Here is a 24,807-nt window from a genome sequence, read left to right as displayed (position 1 = left end):
TATTTGGATAATGTGTGTAGAATACTTCCTGATTTCATGGTTGTTGCTAAAATTTTTAAATTGTGATCTGTTGAAAATAGCAGGTAAATGTGAGGTTTGATATGCATAATGAAAGCATAAAATAGAAATATGACAAATAAAGAAAGAAGCAAAGGAAGTAATAAAGACAGTTAATAGTTAATACATAAGAACAATTTAATATGTATTTTCAACCAGGAACCAGAGAAGATCAGATGTTAATACAGGAACATATTTATTACCAAAGCAGGATGCATTTAGCTGGCACAAATATTTGATCTCTTCCCCAATATTTTGGGGGCCTATTTTCACAGTCCAAATGGGAACTAATATATTTGACATAGTTCATATATATAAAGGAAGCCATAAAACAATTAAATAACTTTCTATATCTGACAAATAATTATTTAAGAAAAATTGTTTCAAATTCTGGTAAATCTCAGAATCCTTGGAGATTTGTGCATATGCATGCTAGTATTGGATGAAATGGCACCTGGCCCTCAGAAGTTCTCTTTGAATTCATTCCCAGCTTCTCCTTGCACAGATGGGGCCTTTGCATGTATACCTAAATACACACTTCAGCCTGTACATCTGAGTTCTATCTACCTATCTATATAATCAGCTATCACATGGCCACTCACTAATGCTAAGAGTGCACATAGAAGTGGTGTGGTCCATCATTGGGAAGGGGAATTTAGAAAACAAACAAAAAGTCATGCAGTTCCTGGGTATATGAATAAACCATTTACTTTGGAATCTCCGAGAACCTAGGTACCAAGGACATGGTAATAAGAGTAGGCTTTAGTTCTAGGTGGACATTTTTTCTTGGCTCAAATAGCTCCTCATCGTAAGTCAGGAGGTCAAGCTAGAGTAAGGCCAGAGCTGGGATCTCTAGTGCAGAGATAAAAAGAGATCTCTTTTCATGGATCTGAGGCTATTATTGCAAATCTTGAGTTGGAATTAATGCCAAGACGGCAAGCAACATACCTAGCCCCTTTAGCAAACTGGAATGAATGGTCATCCTGAGTTCATGGAATACTTGCTAGAGTGTCATTTGCAGTCTAGGAAGTGACCTGGGTGTGTAGAACTGGATCAAGTAGGGTTTTGTTTGCTTGTTTTTGTTGTTGTTAAATAAAGATATGTTTTAAATACTCTGAGGTGATGATCCTCTCAATATTAACTGGGTTCAGTCAAAGTTGCTCATTATCTCACCACACTAAAAAAAAAAAGAAAGAATAAAAGAAAGAAAATCCCTGGTGTTTGAATTGCAATGAGTTGCTTGTTCACAGGGCGTATCTTGCCTTTGTGGAGCATGGGTGGGCAGCCAGAAGTACCCACTTCTGAAACTCTCTGGAGTTGGAAGACTGCAAGTCTCCAGTGCTTTGGCCACACAGTACATATGGGGACAAGTTGACATAGAAGTGACTTTCTCTTTTGCTATTCTGTTTTCATCCTTTGTTCCTTGCATGCTCTAAGCTGAGGTGAATGTTTCAGTCTAGTTAGCAGAATGTTTATAACACTTTTGGAAAATTAACATGGGAATTTTGATCCAAGGGAGGAGTTGTCTTGGTGTCAACTGAGATTATTTTTTATATAGTCTCCAATTGAAACAGAAAATTTTATTTTGTAATTGGGAGCGATGATACCAGATTTAACTCAACAATTTTTATAGCCACATCTGTTTCTGGGTTGTGAGATTATTTGCACAGTTTGAATTATAGCTTTGATTTGTAGTTTTCATAGATTCAAAATGAAATTTGCAGTCTATCTTGATGACATACACCCAAAATCCCAGCTACATGGGAGGCTAAGACAGACGTTTCACACAGTCAAGGCCATACTGTACAACTGAGTGAAACCCTGCCTCAAAATAAAATTTAAAAGGGCTAAGAGGCAATGCTCCTGGGTTCATGCCCATTACCACAAAACTAAAAAACTAAAAAAAAAAAAAAAAAAAAAAAAATGTTGTTTAATGTAAAGGATTTAGTTCAAAACATTGTTTTGAAAGTAAACTGAACTATGTTACAAATACCATTTAAACTGTAAAATCTGTATGGAGGAACTTCATTTTATCCTATAATGTTCTTCATGTTATGCTTTTTGAAAGTCTATGTTTTATAACCTAACATCTGTTTTAAGATAACACCATTAACTCAATATTGTGAATTTATATCACACTCAGCAATTTTTGACAAAATGACATAGCTTTGGGGCTGATAGTCTGACAACACAGTGGAAGCATGTGTTCTGACTGGTTGGTATACACTTATTAAATATTTTTACTTTTCACTTCTGAATGACTTGAGACTTTTGTTTGTTTTTGTATTGCTTTCTTTATTTACCTGGTTTTGTTCATTTGTTTGTTTTTGGATTTTTTGAAAGAAATAAAAGTACTTTGTTTTTATGTTATCCTGATGTTATTTTATTATATATTTATACATATTAGCATAGCATTTTATTATTATTATTATTCTTACAGGCATGTGTGTCTACCATTCTTGAAGGCAGTACAGACTAATTTTTCCCTGAACATTGAAAATTCTAATTATCTTGATATCGGCATGGTATTTATCTTAAAAATTAATGTTCAATCTTATTTTCATGAATTATTATGATAACCAAATTATCTTCTGCTGTTTTTCCAAGTTAATATCGAAGGCAGTATGTTTTCAGATTTTTTTCTTCAGTTTTTGATATTATGATGTTAAATGGTTCCCTTTGTAACTATATGATATGGTATTTTAGAAGTTACCTTTAAAAGAAAAAAAAAGGACATCAACCATAGTATATATTAATAACTCAAAATGGACCAATGACTTAACTGAAAATGCAGTTTATGAATCCTTAGAAGAAATTGCAGGCACCTTGAGTTTGGGAGAAGACTTTTAGATACAATATCAACAAATAGATTGTACTTCATAGAAATTGTAAACTTTTGTGATAAAAAGGACATAGTCAAGAAAGTGACAAATAAACCACAAAAATGAGAGAAACATTTAGCAGATGAGGGATCTGTATCAGTCATATATATTAAAAATCTACAATTTAGTAATAAAAAGATAGCCTGATTAAAAATGCACAAGTGTTTGAATAGACATGTCTTCTTCATTATTTGACTAGACAAAGAAAATATACAAATGGCCAATAAACACATCAAAAGATGCTCCAAAAATTTAACCATCGAGGAAGATAAAAATTAAAACTACAGGACACCACTTCACATATATTAAACAGATAGGTAATAAAAAGTTTTGGGAAACATGTCAAGTAATCAAAGTCCTGCTGTGATCCACACTGCTGGTGGGGATATAAAATTGTCCAGCTGTATGAGAAAACAGTTTGGCAGTTACTCCTAGATATATGCTTAAGAGCAATAAAAATTCATGTCCAAAATAAAATTTTAACATAAATGTTTATAACAGCATTATTGCTAATAACCAAAAATTGGAAACAACACAGATCAACAAATGGATAAATAAAATATGGCATAGCCATAGTGAAATAATATTCAGACATAAAATAAAATAATAATTCAGACATAAAAATAAGATATAGTTGCAAAAACATATATGGATGCTGGAAGAAGTCTGTCAAAAAGATAATATATGATATGGTTTCATTAGTATGAATTTCTAGAGTAGGGAAATCTATTGAGACAGAAAATAGATTAATGGTGCATAGGACTGATTTAGGAGCAGGGAAGGGAGAACAGATGAGGAGTAGATTAAAAAATATATATTTTTCTCAAGTTCATAAAAATCCAATGAAATTTTGGTGGTGGCAACATGTATCTGTGAATATACTAAAATTTACTAATACACTAATAACTATGTAGATGAGTTATGTGGTTTGTGACTTGTATCTCAATGAAGCTGTTAAAAAATGCAGTAAAGTTTTAGATTTATGAAACAAACTTAGAATGCCTATGTTATCATTAACACTCTCACTTAGCCATGTAAATAATCAAGTCAACTCCTATCAAATTAGCAGTAGTTTGAATCAAGAATATTGTTTGTTTTAAACTATTATAAACACAAAAAGGAGAAATTATAAGAAAAAATTCAAAAATCTTTGAAATGGATACATATGTATTTAATCTCCCTGCCTTCAAGTGCACGTGCGCACATGCACACACGTGCACAGACACACAAATTAAATTCAGAGCTATCAGATGACCCACAATTTATTATTTATTTACTTATATATGAGTTATTACAGTGTTTTTTCTAATGCTTATTGGTGTGCCCTCCTGAGTTATACCTACCTTTGATTATTTTGAGCTATTTTACTAATATGTTAATTGCATAAAACTGATAAAAATGTATATTACTCTTGATCACAGAAAATAGAAATTATTCAGTAAAAAGCAACTAATAGAGCAGTTTTGCATTTATTTATAAATTCACTGCAGCATTTTAAAAATTCTCAAATATATATGATAATTTGAATTGTCCTTCAAAAGATTGTAACTTGTTACTGGTTTCATCATTTATTAATGAGTTAAACAAAAGTCCTCATGCATTTTTTTTCCATTTGTGAAAATTATGACTATGCCTTCTTAATTTAAAAAAATCTTTTAATAATTATTTTTCTTCTTTTCTAGTGTTAAATACAAAACCACATAGGGGAATATAGTGGAGAAAGGAGACAATTTCCAACATATTTTCCTATTTTGGGGATCTTTCCTCTTTCTATGGGCATAAGAAAGAATTTGTATAAATTATAGTTCATTTGTATTTTCTTAACTTGAGAATAAATTCATAACTTTTTCTGAATTGGTTTATTAAGTTCACTTACTAGTTTATTGAAGACCTTAAGGAGTGTAATAGAGATATATCTATTGATTTTAAGAAGTATTCCATTGATCACTCTAAAAGTTATTTTTAGAAATTGAATTATTTAGCACTCCATTATATATGAGTGAAAGTCAACTTTAACTGGTAACTTTAATATTTTCATAAAGTCAAGACAGAGACAATTTAAGTAGGTATAACATGAGTTGTTTTATTTGATCATAATACCTTGAATATTTTTACAGATAATGTTTCTATTAGCAGATTAAAACCAAGAGAAAATTAAAATAAATTCACACTAAAATTTATGATCAATACATATAGCACTACAACCAGAAATTCCATGTACATTAGGTTACATTTGAACAAACAATAAATTTCAGATTGGATGTTTTGTAATGAATTCACTAGAAAACAACTTTTGAAAAAAATGACAAAATAGAATTTTTAGAAAATTAAAATATGACTTTCACAATTGCAGGAAAATGTCAGATCTATGTTTTAAAAGCTAGAAATTCCACAAATTAGTTTTTAGATACCAAAGAAGTTTTCTTCTTAAAAATATCAGAATCATTTTTCTTTACAAGTAAGATACAAAGATCTTAATTAGCAGTTCATCTTAAGAGAAATCTATTGTTTAAAAATATTAATCTTAAAATATTTGAGTATAAAACTAATACTGATTAATCACAGATTGACTGGTACATCTGAGCACTGTATATCAGATGAACCTTGGCAATAAAAGAAATCTCAATCTCATCCGCACTAAATAAGATCAAAGCATAATAAAAATACTTCAAAATTACAGTATCATTTTAACATGCTCTCTGACAATTCAACATTTCTACTGCCATGTATGGTTGAAACTGACAGATTGTCTAGAAGAATGCTGAAATACATGGACACTGTCTGCAAAAGACATGAATCTGTGTCTTTGACAATAAATAGCTAAAATTGAATTTATTAAGTGGAAATTTTGTATAATTTAGGCAGTTGAAAGTTTAGAACAGCCTGCGTTCCTTTTTATAACAGCTTGCTATGAAATTTGTAAATTTGAAACTAACTTAATGATACCTTTACATGCATAAATTATAAATGCATTTACCAGACCATTTAATATGTAAATTCTTACTAATTTAGAGAATTTTCCTTGACAGTTTCAAATGACTTCAGAACTCAACATTATTGATGGCTTAAGAAACAACTTATGATGAATAGATCATTATTTCAATCCATCTAAAGCTGACACACTTAAAAAACACACCACATGAAAACTTGTCCTTAAATTGATGTTCACTAATTGAAGTCATTGTTGTTCTTTGGAGATTCCAGTGAAAATAACATTAGAAAAACTGAATCCCATTTAAATGTCAGTTTAATTCATTAGCAAGTTTTCCTACCATCTTAATTTAATTATTGAAAAAATGTCTGACAATTGTTCCCTAATAAAACATTGTGATATGTATCTTCCTCTAGTTTCTTCTCTTTAATAATCTGGGACGTTTCCAAGCTCATATTTAATCATATAGTATAAGTCAGTAAAATAGTATTTTAATGTGGTAAGACCCATACGGAGAGTAAATTGGCATTTATTATAGTAGTTGTTGAAAATTTCTAGACTATAATGTGAGTTCATCATTGAAATGGAAGGAAAATATGTCAAGCACACCCACTATTAGGGTATGAATTACAAAAACTAATATGTCAATAAGATAATGGCCTTTCATTTTTAAAATAAATATTTTATATTTACCATAGATGTTTCTGTTTTATTTTTTGCTCTCAAACTTCTGATGCTGGCATCTGGTTGTCCTTAAAATATTTACCAAATATAGAATACCAGACTCTATTTTATTATAAAGTCAGCCCAGACACAGTATCAGATATTAACATGTATACATTGTTGCATTATGTATCTACTTTTTTAAAAATTACCTAGGTAGTGGGTATTTGAGACTATAAAATAAAATACTGGAGTATTTACAAGCTCATTTTTCACAACAATCCTCTTTTTTTTTTTTTACAAACTTCCAAGATAATAAGAAATCCTTCATTGATTTCCTTCATCTAAAATGATTGCTAATTTGTCTACACAGTAGAAATGGAAGGGGCAAAGATTTCTATTTACAGATTCAGGGAAACTGATTCCCTTCCACTCCTACAGCAAAGCAGGAAGTAGCTGCTAGGTGTTTTATAGCATTAACCAGGATGTCTCCCTAATGATACAGAAATAGGATCACATATCATGCAGCCTGTTCACTAAGTCTCAAAAAAGCACATGCCATAGGATATAATCATGATGTATCAGCAAATGAATAGCTCATAGAAACTCTTACTTTTCTTAGGGAGAAGAGGGTAAGCCAACAGGGATAATTAACTCTGTCTGGTCCATTTGAAAAGGTATTACAAAAAAGGGTTAGAATGCTTTCTGGGTAAGCAAAAATCAACTGCACCTGTGACACTGGGATTAAGATTTTCAACAGCCAACATGTAAAAACTAACTTTCTCTTCAAAGTGTGGAAAACTTATCTAGGTCTCCTTAGGTGACGAGAGTAATGTTATACCCAATGTGTACGTGAACCTTTGGTCTTACTCATCTGTCAGTTCTTGCAGTGATGTGCTGCAGCTGACCCATATCAGCTCACGAGAGTCGACTGTGCTTATCATTTTTCCCAATTCCACATTCAGTGATGTCAAGTTGGTAGTTTGAAATCTGCCAAAGTCAGAGTATTTACTGGCAAACTTTATAAATCAGGGCCTTCTTCCCCACATAGAGCTAGTTGTCAAAAATGTATCAACACAATTCTCCTTTAAGTTGAAGGCTGTCTTTATGGCATTAGAGAAATTCATTTAATATTGAAGTCTTCTGCTGTAAAATCACAGGTCCAAATCCTTGAGTTAAGGTTGGCATGAAGCAGGCAATGATGCCTCTATTTTCATATAACTATATCACTTAATTTTTCTGGTTTCAAGACAACATTTTCAATATCATGGATGCTTTTTCCATTTAAGTGTTCACTAGGACATTCATGACTATCACTGATTGTGGACACTGTGTAGGATGCACTACGGAGAGCATCTGAGTGGGAAAAGCTATTTCCAAATTGGATTTTGTATTGATTCCAGTTTCTTCTCAGAATTGCTTGAACCTATCAATCAAAAAGAAACAAGAGAAATCCATTAATTGAAGTGAAGACATTATATTTAAAACATAGCAAAATAAGTTGTAGAAAAGTTGTTCTTGAAAAAACATTGATGTTACTGAATAATATTGCTTCATTTTCTTATTTAATTAAAAATTAAGTAAATTGTGTTCACATTAAGAAACATTGTTATTACATTTTAATACTTCTCTAATATTTTTATTTCATGCCTTGTCTTTGAATTATTAATAATTGTTACATATTTATTGCCATCAAATAAAACATAAGATATAATAAATGTAAAAAATAGCAATCTTTTATTTAATGATTACCATATGCCAGAAATTGGGTTACACTCTGAAAATGAAAGAGCAGGGTATTCATTTCACAGGGAGCTTACTTCCTAGAAGAATTAAAAGTATTGAACAGATAGTTGTAGATGGGATGAATACTTTGAAAAAAAGTTTAGGAATTTTACTTCTGCACTTCTGTGTATTTGCAACCTCCTTTCCATGAGTGAATCTTTAATTTAGTGACATTTATTTTCTGATTTGAGCTAGAGATTGAGTCTAGATGGGTCACATACAGTGATTTTGTGTTTTAGTTTACATTAAGACCCTAAAAGTGTGTGTGTGTGTGTGTGTGTGTGTGTATTTGGTACTGGGATTGAACCTAAGGGCACTCTAATACTGAACTACATCCACAGTTCTTTTTTATTTATTATTTTGAGACAGATTCTCAGTAAGTTGCTAAGGCTGGCCTTGATCTTGCTATTCTCCTGCTTTAGCCTCCTGAGTCTTTGGGATTGTAAGTGTTCACCACCAAGTGTGGCTGGCATTCCTCATATTAAGTCAGTGGGTCCAAATAAGAATATTGAAATACACCTTGAACTTGATAAACTGGACATTCAGGACTGATATGTGTGTAGATTGGCTTGGGGTATCCTGCTTCAAGGTTAGTAGCCCAATCCTTCTGTCCCTATCTACGTTTACGTTAAGTATGCATTGTTTGGTCTTCTCCAAGCTCTCTACAGGTCTTTAAGCCTGTGATTATTTTCTCAAAGGAACTCTGAGCATATTAAAATAATTTTCCAGTAATTCATATACTATTAACATACTTATTCAGTAACTGTTTCAATTCTCTTTATATTCTCCATATATATAGTTCCTCAACTTTCTATTGACTACATTCCTATATGCAAATCATTATTAAATCTTTAAAAATGAATTTCATTGTATTTCCTTCTCAAAATTACATTCTGTAGCAAATAGGGATTGCCAGCATATCTTCAAAGTCCTGTTAAAGTCTCCTATATTCTGTCAGTTAAAATGTACAAAAAGTTGTACTGTCCCTTTATGTTTTAGAATGTAGAAAATAAAAAGGAAGCATCAAATTCAGAGTGAACAATTTCTATAGTTAGAATTCAAAATGAGTTATTAAAATTTCCATTTAACTTCTGTGATTTAGAAATTATAAGTCAAATGCTGTAACTTGGGTTTCAAAGTTATGTTATTACAAAGTTCAGTAACGAAGACTTTCAAGCTCAGTTCGTTCTATATTATAAACAAAACTGAGGAAATAATTTATTTTCAGGTAAATGTGCTTTGAAAATACAAGCATTTTTAGACAATAAATGCTTTTGTCTTGCAAAAAATAATGATACTTTGCTCTTGGTTTAGTCATTCTAAATCCTCCAAAGAAAAATTTGAATCAAGAAATTTTAAAAATAATATCTGTATATTTAATATCTTCAAGAACATAATCAAATGAGAAATGGAATAGTTTTGTGAATGAACTGTGGGCTTGTCTGAGCCATGTGTAAGCAGAGGTGTGCCCCTTGGAGAACTCTCAGTGCCATCTAATGGATCTCAGACCACTTAGACTTGCCTTAACAAGTCCTGCTTAAAAAGAATTTTGAGATACTGCAGAATGTATTGGTTCAGACAGCCCTAGGTTCAAATAAAACTCCCTGGAGGTGGAAAGAGGTACCAGAGCGCCCAAATATCCTTGAGTGGCTAGTTGCCTGGAGGAGGCAGGAATTACTTAATTCTTTAATTAATGCGCAAGTGATAAGTCTCATTCAGGCCAATTGGTCCTCACAGCCTCTTTCTTCTATTTACCTCAAAAATCTTTTTCTCACAATAAATTTCTTTGATGTGATTCCCTATAAATAAAGCATGTGGAACCCCACATATTGTTAGGGAACAGACTCAGAGCCTATTCCATCCACTGGGTCCCTGCCATGAACTATTTTTGTATATCTTTTGTCTTTTAATTCTTATTAATTATTTCAGACTTTTAATTTCTTAGCCAGTTCACATCTCCATTTAGTTTACTGATCCCTTGGTGTGCAGGATGTAGAGATAGTTTTAGATTGTGAATTTTAGATAAATAAACAGAGATTTCAAACAAAAAATAATAATTTTGACTCTCTAAATATTTCTGATAATGATTTAGTCAACTTTTTCTCTGCTCTAACCAAAAGGCCTGAGAAGATCAATGTATATGAGGAAAAGTTCATGGTTTGAGAGATCTCAGTCCATTGCTTTGGATGCAAGGTAAGGCAGCATATCATGGCAGAAGGGTGTGGTATATGAAATCAGCTTAGGACATGGTATCAGGAAGCAGAGAGAGAGCATACTGGGCTCACCAAGGACAAAATATATATCTCAGAGCCACACCCAATGGTTTCCACCCAATAAATCCATCCAACTGGATTAATGCACTGATTAGATTAAGACTCTCATAACCCATCACTCAAATTCTGAAAATTCTAAAATTGTTTAACATATGAGCTTTTGGGGGACGCTTCATATCTAACCCATAACAGATAGCAGATAAAAATTATTTTTATTATGATTCTTTTTATATGTAATAAATTCCTCCTCACTTTACTGCTATTGTTAGACTGACTGAATACAGAAATATAGCTTCAGGTGGAAAGAAAGTAGAGCACACTTTTGCAGAAAAGATTCTACATAAATTTGAGAAGCTGACCACCAGAAATATATTAGCTGCAAGCCCCCAAAAGGAAAGCTTATTAAATTCTAAAAGACAAGATAGCTTTTGAAATATTTGCATGTTTTGCCTTGAAATATATTTGATAAAGGCCATCCTTCTATTTCTTCTTTGCAACTAAATTATCACCAAAACCATGGAAGGTCAGTGTACTGAAGTATGGGTTCTTATTTATTGAAGTTAAAAATAAACCTAATTAGAAGCCTTGCAGTCTTCTGTTTGCTTATATTATTCTCTATTAGGATGTTACATTTTTATCTGCTTCCTCTAATACAAGATCACACTGGCTCAACAGAACATTAAAGTGGCCACTCCATAAACTTAAATGAAGTGTTATTAAAGATTTGGGTATGTTTTTGTTGTTTTATTTATTAGCATTATGCAAGTAATTTAGTCAAATATGTAGAATATAACATCACAACCTTATATGCTTGTTAATACCTGATAAGGATCTAAGTCTCTGCTCCTTAATGTAAATCAGTTAAAAATTTTAATAGAGCTTCACACAGAAATCTAATTGTTCTCGTTATAAAATGTGAGTTGTTCTCAGAAAATATTTTTGTTCACTTTAAAAAAAAAATCTATCTTCCATTGTTGTTAAATATATCCTTCTGATGGCCAGTCTCTCATTCATGTTAATAGTGCACATTTTTGTCTGTGTGGACTAGGGATGAGAGGAAAGAGGACAGAGCACTTGTAAAGCCACTGTTGTTTATTGAGAAATACCAATAGGAAGATGTTAGCTAAAAAAAAAATAAAAGGTGGAAGAAAAAAAAAAAAAGCCAACAATTTTAGGCTAAAGGCAAGCCACTGGACCTAATGTGGAAAGCAAGAAGGAAACTAAGCCTGAGTAGATTGGTTTTAAGAACATGACATAGTTGGAACCAGACAAAGTGGATTTGGCACTATTTCTTCATGTTATGAAAGTGGGAAAAACTTAGAGGCAAGGAGATAAAAAGGAGGGATTATAGTATTTCTTAAGATGAGAGATGAATCATACTCAAACAGGGATTGTATCTCCAGAGATAAAGAAAAAGGGACAGATATTAGAGATGTTGTGAAGAACCAAAGGATTTGGCAAGAACCTGGTTCACAGGCTTATTATTATTATAATTTTCCAATGCCAAAATGTTCTCAATTTTAGGATATGGCAGAAGATCAAGGGCCTGAGTCTCTTTTGCTTATACAGATAAAGTGTAACAGGAGTGTGGAGCATTAGTTTTGATATTCTCTGGGCACCCTTTCTAAATAAAAGAGCCAATCTGAGATTCTGATTCCAATATGATGAATGTTGCCATTTGTACATGTATTTTTGAAAATAACTTGTTTAACAAACCTTTTAAGGGATCTATAATATACTAAGGATTTAGTGATGGTGGAACATTGCACAAAAATCTTTACATGCCCTAGTTTACATTAATACTTGTGAAATTAATGTAGAAAGAACTTGTTTTTACTTCCCTTTAATAAAGATTAAACACCTACTCCCAAATTCAGAGCATTTCCCAAAATATAGCAGCCATTGGGTTTTTAATGCATCACTGTGTTTATTATATGTTGTCTCTTATCACCAAATATTTTGCTAGTGATTATTTAAAAATTACACATTATAAAAATAAAATCTGCTTCTGTAGAAATAGAGGTAGACCTTTTGTGTTTTATGCACATACTTTGGCATGTGTCCAGATCATTCTCATCTCTATCTAAATGTTACATCCTATATTGACAGCATAGAGGACTGTCTAGCTCCATGTGTACTCTACTATATTTACAGAGGTACATAACAAAGACTTTATGAATTTTATTTTCAAAACAAATCATGTATCTGTTTATCCTGATAGTGTTCCATCCATACTTCTCATTGACTTTGAAAAAATAGCAACATTTTGTTTTCAGTGTGTCAGAATCATGGAAATAAGCACTTAATATGTGTTGATATTCCACATACCATTATTAGTAATATAGATATACACACTAAACATGTATATTTTGAAATTACAATATATTTTAATTTTAATCTATAAGCAATGAATTGCATTATTTGCCAAGAAAAATACATAAAATATTATTTAAGCCAGGCAAAACAATATTTCATGGTTTTCTATGACATGTACCATGATTTCCAATGCTGATTTGTGTTTTAGGACTGATTCTCATAAGGTTAATGCCATCTGGTTCCCCATCTGAAGCTTTATAATAAGCTTCCCAGTTACCAACTGTCCACTTCTCATTCAGTTACTATCTGGATTTCTAAAGTGTACTCGAGTTTGCCAAAATCCTACAGGTTAAAATTTGTCAAGTAGATTAGAAACATATGAAAAACTAAAGCTGGAACCACTGAGTTACAACAATATCCATCTGTATGTAATAGAGTACCAGATTTTAACTTCTCAAACCCCCAAGTAAGAAAGCCATAGATTGAAAATCTAGAAGTATTCAGAATACATTGCCATGTTATGGATTATAGCAATTACAGAATTCTATTCCAAATTCCCCAACCACTGCACCTTGCCCTTGTACAACTTAGAGTTTAGTTTGTTTTCATCTTTTTGTATCCACTGTAAAGCTTTTTCCAAAAGCTACACTGTGAAATAGGTCAGGGTGTGAGGGTGAAAAAAAGATTCTCTCTCTTGTTATAGTCCATCTTCCATGAAGTTAAATATCACCTAGCATCATACCTGAGGCAAAGTCCAGAATTAATAGGTTCTACTGGTAGGTCAGAAAACTAGATGAATAAAAGTCACTGATGAAGTATTTTAAAGTGTGGTTGACTTATCTCCAATATGACTTGAGGAGGAAGTTTTCACTTACAATAATAAATATTACAGTTCTTTTTCTCTGATAGAAATGGGATTTGAAATAATTGTTCTTAGGGAATTTATAATTCTATCTTATTTTTAAGGAAAATACATATCAAATGACAACAGGAATAGAATCAACTGACATACCTCTCCATTGAAAAAGCAGAAAATTGTAGAGACCAAAAGACCCTGTAAGAGAAAAATAGAACTCTATTTGAATCCCAATGAAAAAGATACATGTATTTATAACTAACTGGACCCATTAGCAGTCAACAATGAAACCAAAGCTATATTCAAATTTAAAAACAAATTTCTCAAGCTGCTTACTGATGTTGAATGCCATACCTGGAAGTGCATAAGGATGTGAATGATGTAGTCAAATACCTCCTCAGCAATCCTTCCTTCAGGTCTCCAGGGAATAAGAACAAATTCAATGCCAAGCAATGGCACCAGGATAAGAGTAGCTCTCACAGCTTTCATGTAGAGATTGGACTCTGCCTGGTGTGTAACTTTTAATTTGGTGATGAGAACACGTACAATATTTAATAGGAAGAAAAGATTCACCTAAAAAACCAAAATTGCCATTTTAATATTTAATATAGAGAAGCATTATTGGTGTTCCAATTTTATAAATCTTTACAATATTTACAATATTAGCTGAGCAGGGTGGCACATGTCTGTAATCCCAGCTCTCAGGGAGGCTAAGGAAGGGAGGATGGCAAGTTTAAGACCATCCTGGGCAACTTAGAAAAAGTCTGTCTCAAAATGAAAGAAAAAAATAAATAAAAAGGCTGGGGTTTTAGCTTAGTGTTAGAGCACCCTGTGGTTCAGTCCCTAGTACTGAAAAACAAACAACAACAACAACAAAATATTTACAACATAATAGGTTGATATTAATTTGTGATTTCTCAAAATGTGATTTATAAGTACATCGATTTTCATCAATTATATTTGAAAACATAACGATAGAATCATTTTGGAACACATTCCGTTGTGAAATATTCGAGTGTTTTTTCCTAGCTTATTTTCTGATGCAGTGCTTTTGGATTTTTCTGTGACCCCAAAACTAAAGGTTTTTAACATTTTCAATTTAAATGAGAAATTATTTTAACAGATGTTATTTATTTATTTATTTATTTATTTATTTATTTTTGTACTGGTGATTGAACTCAGGGGCACTTAAACCCTGAGTCACATCCCTAGTCCTTTGTTTAAATTTTTTTATTTTGAGATAGGGTCACAATAAGTTGTTTAGGGCCTCCCTAACTTGCTGAGGCTGGCTTTAAACTTGTGATCCTTCTGCCCCTTCTGAGTCTCTGGGATTACATGTGTGTGCCACCATACCTGGCCAAGAGTTAATTTTTATAAATGTCACCTGTTTATCAGTGTCCATGTTATCTATTTTCCAAATATACACCATAATAACGATTTTCAGATTTTTAGTTTATTTCCTTTATTTTTATAATAATAATCTTTATAACATTCTTTTGTAACACTAATTATTAAAACAACTCTCCAAGATAGTGCTATATTGTCTTCTTTATCCTTATGCAGAGACTACGTCATGAGCCCCAGATCATCCTAGAAACAAGAGCGCTTGGCATCCCACGAGAGACTTTCTAAAGTTACTTCCTGTAATTGCATATTTACTATTTCCTACGCCTCAGTAACTTCCCCAAGAGACAACACTCCCTTTGAAAGGGAGACACAAAACTTTGATAATATAACTCAGGAAAGAATCCCTGCTCCAATATCACGTTCTTTCTTTTACTCACTCAAGTCAATACTGTTTACTTTTGTCCTTTTCCTCTACTCTTATCCTTTATGCCTTTCATAAGATTCTGAATATGAACTTCAGAAAAGCCTCATAGGGGCTAATTGCTTTTGTCTTTCCTTTGTTTTCACCCTGATTTCAATCATCTGTCCTATATTTTATAACCTTAAACTTTCAAACTATAGACCAATATATAATTTATATCCATGTACCTTAATTTAAAAAATAAGAAAAATAACAGTAATCTCTCATTTAGTGTGGAAAAGAATAGCATAGCATTTGCTAATTTAAGACAAAATAATCAGGCAAAAAAATATTCTATGCCATGAGGCAATTCAATGGCAATATATGCTTCAAAAATACACAGCTCACTAGAATCCTGGTGATGACACATCTGTGAAAAGGAACATGTTCAAAAACACAGGAAAAGACACAAGGCAGAATAAAGACAAAAGCAGAGTAAGCCATTTGAACAGGTGTAACAATGAAACATGACAAATTGGCAAGCCAGCTGTTCTATTCCTCCTCCTACAGGCCCTTCCAAGCATTCGTTGATATTTGAAAGCTTCAACCAAAAAGAAATCACTATTAATCCAAAGAAGAAAAGGTAACGATATCCTTTATCTGCTTATAAATTGTAGAACATTTTATAATCTTAATAAATACATTCATAAATTGTTAAAAAAATACAGTAGAAATGTTACAATTGGGCTCCACAAAAGCTTTTTAAACACCAAGACTTCTCTTAAGTGACAAGTCTTTATATAAAACATGAAACTAGAAATGAGAATTGACAGTGGGGTTAATCTTTATATCAGCGACTTTGTGAAGAGTTTTGTTAAAGTGAATTGGACAATGTTCTCCACACCATTTCCACATAATTATCATATCCTATTTTTTTTCTGTAAATATTTCTATGTATTATGAACAAAAATGGAACAAGAATTTCAAATTTCAGATGAACTGTTTCTGAATTTTACCCAACTTGGAACCAACCTAGTTATATAAAGAGAAGCCTGTTTTACTTTGATACCCATAAAGTTCAAAAGCAAGATAGAAACAAGACATTTTCATATTAGCGAACCACCTTAGGGTCATGGAAGAACACAGGGTGAATCCATGCAGTGTCTATAGAAGGGTTCCTGGAAGCCACTCTCAAGGATGGCCAGCAATTCCTTAACTATGCCCTGAAGTGACCTAAATATCTCCCAGTGAACTCAAATTAAATGTATCCTCCTCAGCTTCCCCTTGGCAGGATCTGAAAGTGTTGCAATCACTCTAATACCACCCTGCTCAAGGGAAATGTGATAGAGGAAGTCTGAATGGAAAGAAACTGATTGTGGTTAAAATATGTTATTTATAAAAATTGTACAAAGACATTGGGCCATATGAACAATTACTAGAGCCCCGCCCAGGACCTTGGAATTGGCAGAACCAGTGGAGGGCCCTGCAGTTTAAACAAGGGCAGGATAATTTAAACTGGTAGAAAAACAGGCTTCTAATCTTGTTTTAGGCCAATAAGATACAAAAATGTTTGCAAATAGAGTGAATTTTCACTTCCTCTCTTGCTGAGCAGCTTGATGGGCTATATTCTTAAATTTTACCATGGCAATGCCATCTATTCTCTCTTGAAGTTGATGTGAACAGGATTTTCTGAGGATTGAGTTAGCTGTTATTACATTTTGCATTTGCTAGGTGTTTTAACTTCTCAAATCTCTCTGGTTTAGGAGTTTGGATCACATAATTCTTTGTACAGTCAGATCTCTGGAATAAAATGTTTTCTCATATTTGTTCTAGAAATTCATGGGTGGCCCTAACAACTCATTTAATTTCTTTGAGCTCTGCTTAGAACAGACAATTCAATGCAAGAACAGAATCATGATAACATGTAGAAATTACAATGAAGAAACTTTTTGAAGTGTTTTTTTTTTTCCAGTTTATTGTATTTGGGGCATTGTTCTAATCACTTAGCAGGAAGTATCTTATTTAATCCTTGCAAGACCCTGTGAAGTATGCTCCTTATTCCCTCATTATAGATGAGGAAACAAAGTCACTGAGAGGTTAAAAACAAAACAAAGCAGAACTTGCCTTGAGATACACAGCCAGCAAGGGTAGAGCCAAGATGCAGAGCTGGCTCTTTGAGTACAAAGAGTACAAAGCCAGGCAGTCCAGAGTACACTTCAACACAGTGTGTCATGCATGTCCCTAGCATGTGGAGGGTGCAAGAAAAGGAAGTACACCTGCCTTTGAGATTTTCTTAAAGAATATTAAAAAAAAATGTGTTGGATTTTTAACTGATTGTCTTGTGGGACAAGGCACAAACCCAGAATTTGACACTTGGTATGTGCTTTCTATATGTCTATGTCAGGCTAAGCATATTTTATACATTAACACATTTAATACTTACTACTAAAACCTGTTAAAAAAGTCACTATTTGTTGTTATTATTAAGTTAATAATTAATATTTGTACATTTGATTATGGCACTTTATCATAATTTGAAAACATGCAATAATCAAATCAGAGTAATTAACATTTTGAGTTTTTGAAATATCATTTCTATGTGTTGGGAATTTCCAAATTCTTTCCAACTTATTTTTAGGTGTATAATAATTGCTATAGACTCTTGATAACCTATGGTGAATAGAACATGAGAACTGCTTTCCTTCCTCTATATTTTGATATCCACCCTCCCACTACTGCCCCTACCCACCCCTCCTAGCCATTCTACTCTCTGCTTCTGTGGGATCAACTTGTTATTTCCTACTAATGAGTGAGAACATGTAGTATTTGTTTTCCTGTGCCTGGTTTATTTCACTTAGCATAATATCTTCTGTACTATACGAGTTGCTGCAAAAGACAGGATTTAATCCTTCTATGGCTGAAGAGTTTTCAATTGTGAACATTGATTTTGTATCTTGGCTATTATGTATGCAAATGCCATGAGTGTGCAGGTATAGCACAATGATTTCATTTTATTTGAATATATGCCCCAAAGTATAATGGCCAAATCATTTGGTAATTCTACCTTCAGTTTTTTGAGAAAACTTCATATTCTTTTCCATATGGTACAAACAGTGTATGAGAACCCCTTTGTCTACATCTTTATCAACATTTGTTATTTTTTGTATTTTGGATGATAGTCACTCTTACTAGAATGAGATGATGTCTATGTGATGTTTTGATTTTCATTTCCCTGATGATTAGTGATGTTGAATTTTTAATTCAATGCTCACTAGCCTTTGTATATCTTTTTTGGAAGAACATCTATTCAGATAATTTGCCCTCTTTTAAATTAGACTTTATTTTTTTCTACTGAGATATTAGAGTTTCTATATGTCCTGGATATTAATCCTGTATGAGATGAATACTTTGCAAGCATTTTCTCCCATCCTGTAGATTGTCTTTTAACTTATCAATTGTTTTATTTGACATGCAAAAGATTCTTAGATGTAATCCTATTTGTGTAGTTTTGCTTTTGTTGTGTGTATGTGTGTGTGTGTGTGTGTGTGTGTGTGTGTATATATATATATATATATATATATATATATAGAGAGAGAGAGAGAGAGAGAGAGAGAGAGAGAGAGATATCTTGAAGTGTTTTCCCTGCTTTTTTCTAAGCATTTCAAAACTTTGAGTTTTACATTTAGGTCTTCAATATATTTTTAGTTGAGTTTTGCATATGGTGAGAGGTAGGGGTCTAGTTTGATTCTTCTGCATTTGTTTATGCACTTTTCCCATCTCTGTTTATTGATGAAACTGTCATTTCTCCAATTTATGCTCCTGGAACCTTTGTAGAAAATCATTTGGCTGTAAATATCCATGAATATGGGATATCTTTCAATAGTGTGTGTGTCCTCTATGATTTATTTACCAATTTTATAATTTTCATTAGAGACCTTTAACTTCCTTCATTATTTGTTTGTGTGCATGTGTATGTGTGCTTATACATATAACAAATGGGATTTCTTCTGCTTTTGTACATTTTCAGACAGTTAATTGTTGCAATAAAAGTCACCATTTTTGCATTCCTTAGAATGACAGACTTGAGGCACAGAATAATTAGTTTAATTGCCTAAGGTCACACAGCAATAGAAGTACAAGTGAAATTTAAACCCAGGAAATCAGTTATCAGAATTTACCCTCTTAATTATTATATACTTTCGAGAATGATGTTTTCTTAGTTGCCCTCCTAATTTATCAGACCCATCTTCTCTCTTGTTCTGTGCCCCAGGATTTTACATCTGAGGATGATATCTCCATTTGTACTTTCTTGCCCTCTGACATTGGCTGTATTTGGCCAAAGAAAGATCATACTATGGAAGGAGGGAGAAGCTTCAGTATTTCTTCTGTAGCTCCTTCTCATTGATGCTATGGTTTTATGCTGGATTTTTCCTGAAACCAAGGCCAGCATTGGTCCTGTAACTCTTCCCAGCACTTGTCCAACTCCATTAACACACTCTGTCCCCTCATTAGGTCTAGCTCTGATGTCTACTTCCTGCTCTTTCCCTGTTACATTGCCTTATAAAAAGGTGTGGCCTTTATTGCCCACACCTCAAATAGGAGGGCTCCAGTGGACCCTAGTCAGTTAAGCACTGTGAGGACATCATTTCCATTTCTGACAATGGAGACCCTGAAGAATGTAACACAGCCAGAAGATTCACAAATATGAGCAGTGTTGAGATAAAGAAAACCTTAATTACATACCAGTAAAGCAGCACAAATTGGACCATGGATAATGTAAAGGAGATGTGTATCAGAACTGATCCAGCAACTAAGGGAAAAAAATAAAGATGTTATGTTGAAGATTTATGTTTCATTTAACTCTAATAGAAACTGTAGAGAGTCTCTTACTTGTCATTGTAATATAAGCTTCTGGCAATGGCATGTATGCAGGCAGGAATCAGTGGAAATCCTACAGATACAAGAGATCAAAATTAAAAATAGGCAGTTTTCTTTATAGATGTAACTCCTAAAATAGTCATAAAGTATGAAAGTCAGAGATATTCTTGGAGAAAAAAAACCAAAACTGACCACTATATGTTTATTGAGTAAATATCACCTGTATGGTCAAGCAATAAGTACAATATACTTTTATGTATTTTTATTTTTGTGTTTGTGTGTATGTAGGTGTAAATTTTCTTCTAATATAAGTCATTTTGAGTTGGTGGACCTCAGAGCTTAAGTCCATAAATGTGCTGCTTGAATGCCAAAGCCTAGAAGAAATCCAGTATTTATATATTGTCTAAGAGATGAAATTGGCTAATATTTAGTATACAATCAAAAATGGGAAAATGTGAGCCTGACAAGAATATCTACTATGAGAGACAGACTAATAGTAAGTCATTTTCTGTTGAAAAGAAGGAAGATAAATGTTTTATACCAGCAATTTTGCATGGTTTTAACCTTCTAAATCAAAGTTTTACAAAATCAGATGAAGAAATGCTTGATAAAGGTATCTAGAATGTTCTAAAAATTGTGTTTATGTATACACAAACCTCTTTATAGCTGTATCTATTCCTTACCTTGATCTAAACAGATGATAAATAAGTAAAAGTTATTTTACTCATGTTTTGGGAAACTGGTCTTGTTGAATTCAATTTGTGCATTTTATACGTTTTAAAATATTTCAGCTACTTTTTAAAATACACCAGAGTATGTCGCTGCTTTGCTTTGGGAACAATTCCATGTCAAGAGTTTATGTGGAAAACAAATACTTTTTTTTTCATGGCTTTATTCATTTATTGACACCAGGAAGAGACTAGATCTCTAATTCATGATTCTCATTTTACTTTTTAGTCACTATATATTCAGTCAACCTAAACTATTCACTGATATATTAAATTATATTGTTATTACAAAAAAAAAAAAAAAAAAAAAAAGCCTTACCCCTCTCAAACCTTTCTTAAACAGTTGAATCAGCAGATGTATGTAGGGGCACTTACCCCAGCCAAGAAAATAATACCACATCAAGTGCTGCTTCTCAGCAAACACAGCCACCACAATGAGTGTGTGCAGGTAAATGCCTTCACAGAGCATCCAGAAGTAGTTGCAGCCCATCAGGTAAAGGTGGATAAACTGAGACACTTTACAACTAACCTGTGGGAAGAGGGAAATGATCTGTCTTTATTTGTGAATCAACATGTAAAGCAATACTCTGTTTTAGGAAACATGAAAGTTTCTGCTCTTCACACAAATTTCACATGTTAATGGTTAAGATTTGTAAATGCTAGTCTTTATACTCATGGTGCTTCTAAATTTTTTAGCCACAGACTCTAAAGATATGTAATGGTATGTCTCTCAGAAAATTCTGCAAATTCCAAATCACTTCATTTATGAATTTGTGTTTCCATAATGCACTCTAGTTACTATGTCATTATAAGTGTAAATATTTCACATGTACTTTACATCTATTTTAACTATGAATTTCTCAATCGTTGCATTCTGTCAGAAAAAAATTAAGAATGTTAAAAACAATCTATTAAAAGTATCTAAATGTTGCATGCTATTAGTGAAAATACTTATTAAATAATACTCTAATGAGGTAATTGACTACCTTATCCAAACACAAAATATGAAAGCTTAATGTAGGCATGAAGAAGAAAAAAATATAGTTTCTCTTCCTCTTTTCCTGAGGTTTCCACTTTCCCTCCTCTAGTCTTACAGAAACAGGAAGAGGGAGGTTCAAGTATTGGATAATGAAAACACAAAAGCATAAGAGAGAGTTTACTCCCTTGATGAAGGGAATAATCTTAAACTTCCTTTTATCTCTATGATTTTTAGGTATTCATTTTATTTTATTTTTTATTTAGATATTTGTTTATTTGTTAAAGTAAACAAATTTGCATTATCATACATGTTATACAATAGAAATGAGTGTTATATTCATGTTCTTTTTATATATGTTCTTTTTTTAATTGAGTTTAAAAAAAATAAATGACAGTGTAATGCATTACAATTCTTACTACATGTATACAGCTCAATCATTTTAAATTGGGCAACTTGATTTCAACAAAATGTTAATCTATAAACTATTTGGATAAGAATTTATATCTAGTTTCAGAAAAATACATTGCTACACATGGCATTGATGATATAAATAAATAATACATTTTCCCAAGAAGATATTAAGTAATTAGACTGTAATTTGTGTTTTGTGTATTAAACAAAACATTTTTTGTAACAAACATACAAGGTTTAGAAACTTGCTTTACAATTTTGTGACAAAATTCTGAATCTCCTGACCTAGAGAAATTCATTCTAAAATGACAGGATGTTAGCCAGTTTTTTATATTACTAATTATACCCCAGTGTGTTTCCTAACCCAGTGACTTTAGGGTGGAACATACACAAGATTAAACAATCCGGATGCACATGAGCAAACAATGAAGGGAATTTTAGAACTTTGGAAATTACCCTAAAAACACACATAAAACACATATGAGAGTGTTGTTTATTGACCCATTGAGTGAAAATCCCTTTCCTTATCTGATTTCAGTAACTAGATAATGTTAAAACACACACTCACACACAATGACACTACATTACACACACACACACACACACACACAAAATCCATATCCAGAATTATAGTGTAAACTACAAACATTATGAAGTTAGGTAATCATAAAAATTTGAATTTATATGTCATCATTGTTGTATATTTTAATTAAAATACACATACACAGGCACATAGGTTGCATAAAATATACACAATTATATAAGGCAATTTTAACTTGTGTTTTAAAAAAATGACTTGCAAGGAAACAATCTCAGAATGTTTGAGATAATGAAGGTTTGATAGATCTTTTTAAAATTTTATGTTAATTGAAATTGGACATGTATCATTCATTATTTTCCTGGTTTTATATTCTTTTTAAAGTCAGCCTAATACAAAAAGTACAATTCAAATTGAAGTTCCTATTTTCACATATTGTTGTTTCTAGTTATGCAAAGTTTGTCACGCTGATTGTTTTTTCACATTGGATGGAGTGTCATAAAGTCATCATTCCACTGAGTATAGCCATAAAATGAAGTGATAATCTATATAATATGTATAAATAATTGAAATAGATATATTCCTCCTTTTACTATTAGATTTTTATGTTTTAGGAAATATTGAGCAATACATTATCTTTCTGGATTGTAATATAGCTACGTATACTCTGTATGTCAGACCTGAAAACATACATGCCTGTTTACTTAGACACATGCTACGTGCGCCAGACACTCATCCCCGCATTGATTCTCCTTCTCTTCCCCACCAGACCCTTGAACTGAAAAGGTAGGCCTCGTTTTACTCACAGGATTTGTGGCCACTAAGGCTTGGTTGTTGGCCACTGCAGTGAAGTGAATGATTGTTACAATAGAATTACAAACGAAAGAGAAGAACAGATTTTTGTGCAAGGTAATCCTTTGGCAACTTAGACTCCTACAAGGCAAGAGAAACAAAGTGTTTTGACATCATAAAATGTTTCTACAATTTATATTAAACATCATTAAAATAAGACACATTTCCAATTCACAGAAGCTGCTCCAATTTTGTAATCTCCCCAAGATCCACTCAAGATAAAACCTTAATTAAAGTAAACCAGTAATTGCCTCAAACCTAGAGGCAAAGTGTTACTTTAGCAGAGTTAGACATATGTAGGTATTGAAAATTTCCCATATAAAACCTGTACATAAATTTCTTCTGTTAATATCTGAGCATGATTAGTCTATAAATTCCCTTCCCAAAAGCAGAAACTGAGATTCAGTGCAGATAAATTATCAAAAATTTATGTCGGTAATTAATTTGAATATTTTGAATGTCTCTGTCAGATTCTCACACAGATAATGTGTTTTTCATCACAGTCCATATTCTCCTTGTTTTGTTGTGATGGTAATAATCATGCTGACCAACCACACAAAAGACATCATTGCATTTAAAATAGATGAACTGATAAAAATGTAGACTTAGCAACCAATGAGGTCGTCTGTGCTTTGCTGATTTTTTTTCTGCATTGCCCCAGATACACATAAGTTTTTAAAATAGCACCATCTTTTACTGAAGTTCCTTTTATGTAAAACAAAGGAGAAGAACCGTCCATGTTTATGTAGAAACAGATTTCAAGTTAAATGTCATCATTAATGATAAACAACACTATTTTTTAGCTTGGATTCTCATCCACCCCAAGCTTGTCTGCATGGCTATCATACCCAAACTCAAAGGTAGACTCAAGCAGTGCTTCCTAAGGCATCCCTTGAAGGGTTGTTACAGG

At 32.4% G+C, this 24,807-nt stretch overlaps 1 protein-coding gene across 2 annotated transcripts in view; it reads right to left on the bottom strand.

Annotated features, from left to right (window-relative positions):
- Nucleotides 1-5,011: 5,011 nt before the first annotated feature.
- Nucleotides 5,012-24,807, bottom strand: part of Calcrl (calcitonin receptor like receptor) — a 100,901-nt gene continuing 81,105 nt past the window's right edge. For both annotated transcript variants that reach the window (XM_076866138.2, XM_076866137.2), the window contains 7 exons: nucleotides 23,852-23,978; nucleotides 21,493-21,646; nucleotides 20,402-20,462; nucleotides 20,255-20,321; nucleotides 14,119-14,337; nucleotides 13,921-13,962; nucleotides 5,012-7,960 (listed from right to left, as the gene is read on the bottom strand). In XM_076866138.2, coding sequence (XP_076722253.1) covers nucleotides 7,748-7,960; nucleotides 13,921-13,962; nucleotides 14,119-14,337; nucleotides 20,255-20,321; nucleotides 20,402-20,462; nucleotides 21,493-21,646; nucleotides 23,852-23,978 — 883 coding nt within the window. In that variant the 3' untranslated portion in view covers nucleotides 5,012-7,747. The remainder of the gene's footprint in view (nucleotides 7,961-13,920; nucleotides 13,963-14,118; nucleotides 14,338-20,254; nucleotides 20,322-20,401; nucleotides 20,463-21,492; nucleotides 21,647-23,851; nucleotides 23,979-24,807) is intronic.

Source organism: Callospermophilus lateralis, chromosome 9, assembly GCF_048772815.1.
Source record: "Callospermophilus lateralis isolate mCalLat2 chromosome 9, mCalLat2.hap1, whole genome shotgun sequence".
In the NCBI taxonomy this organism is placed as follows: Eukaryota; Metazoa; Chordata; class Mammalia; order Rodentia; family Sciuridae; genus Callospermophilus; species Callospermophilus lateralis.
The sequence above is the reverse complement of the archived record's forward strand: the minus strand, read 5'-3'. Positions and strand labels throughout refer to the sequence as shown.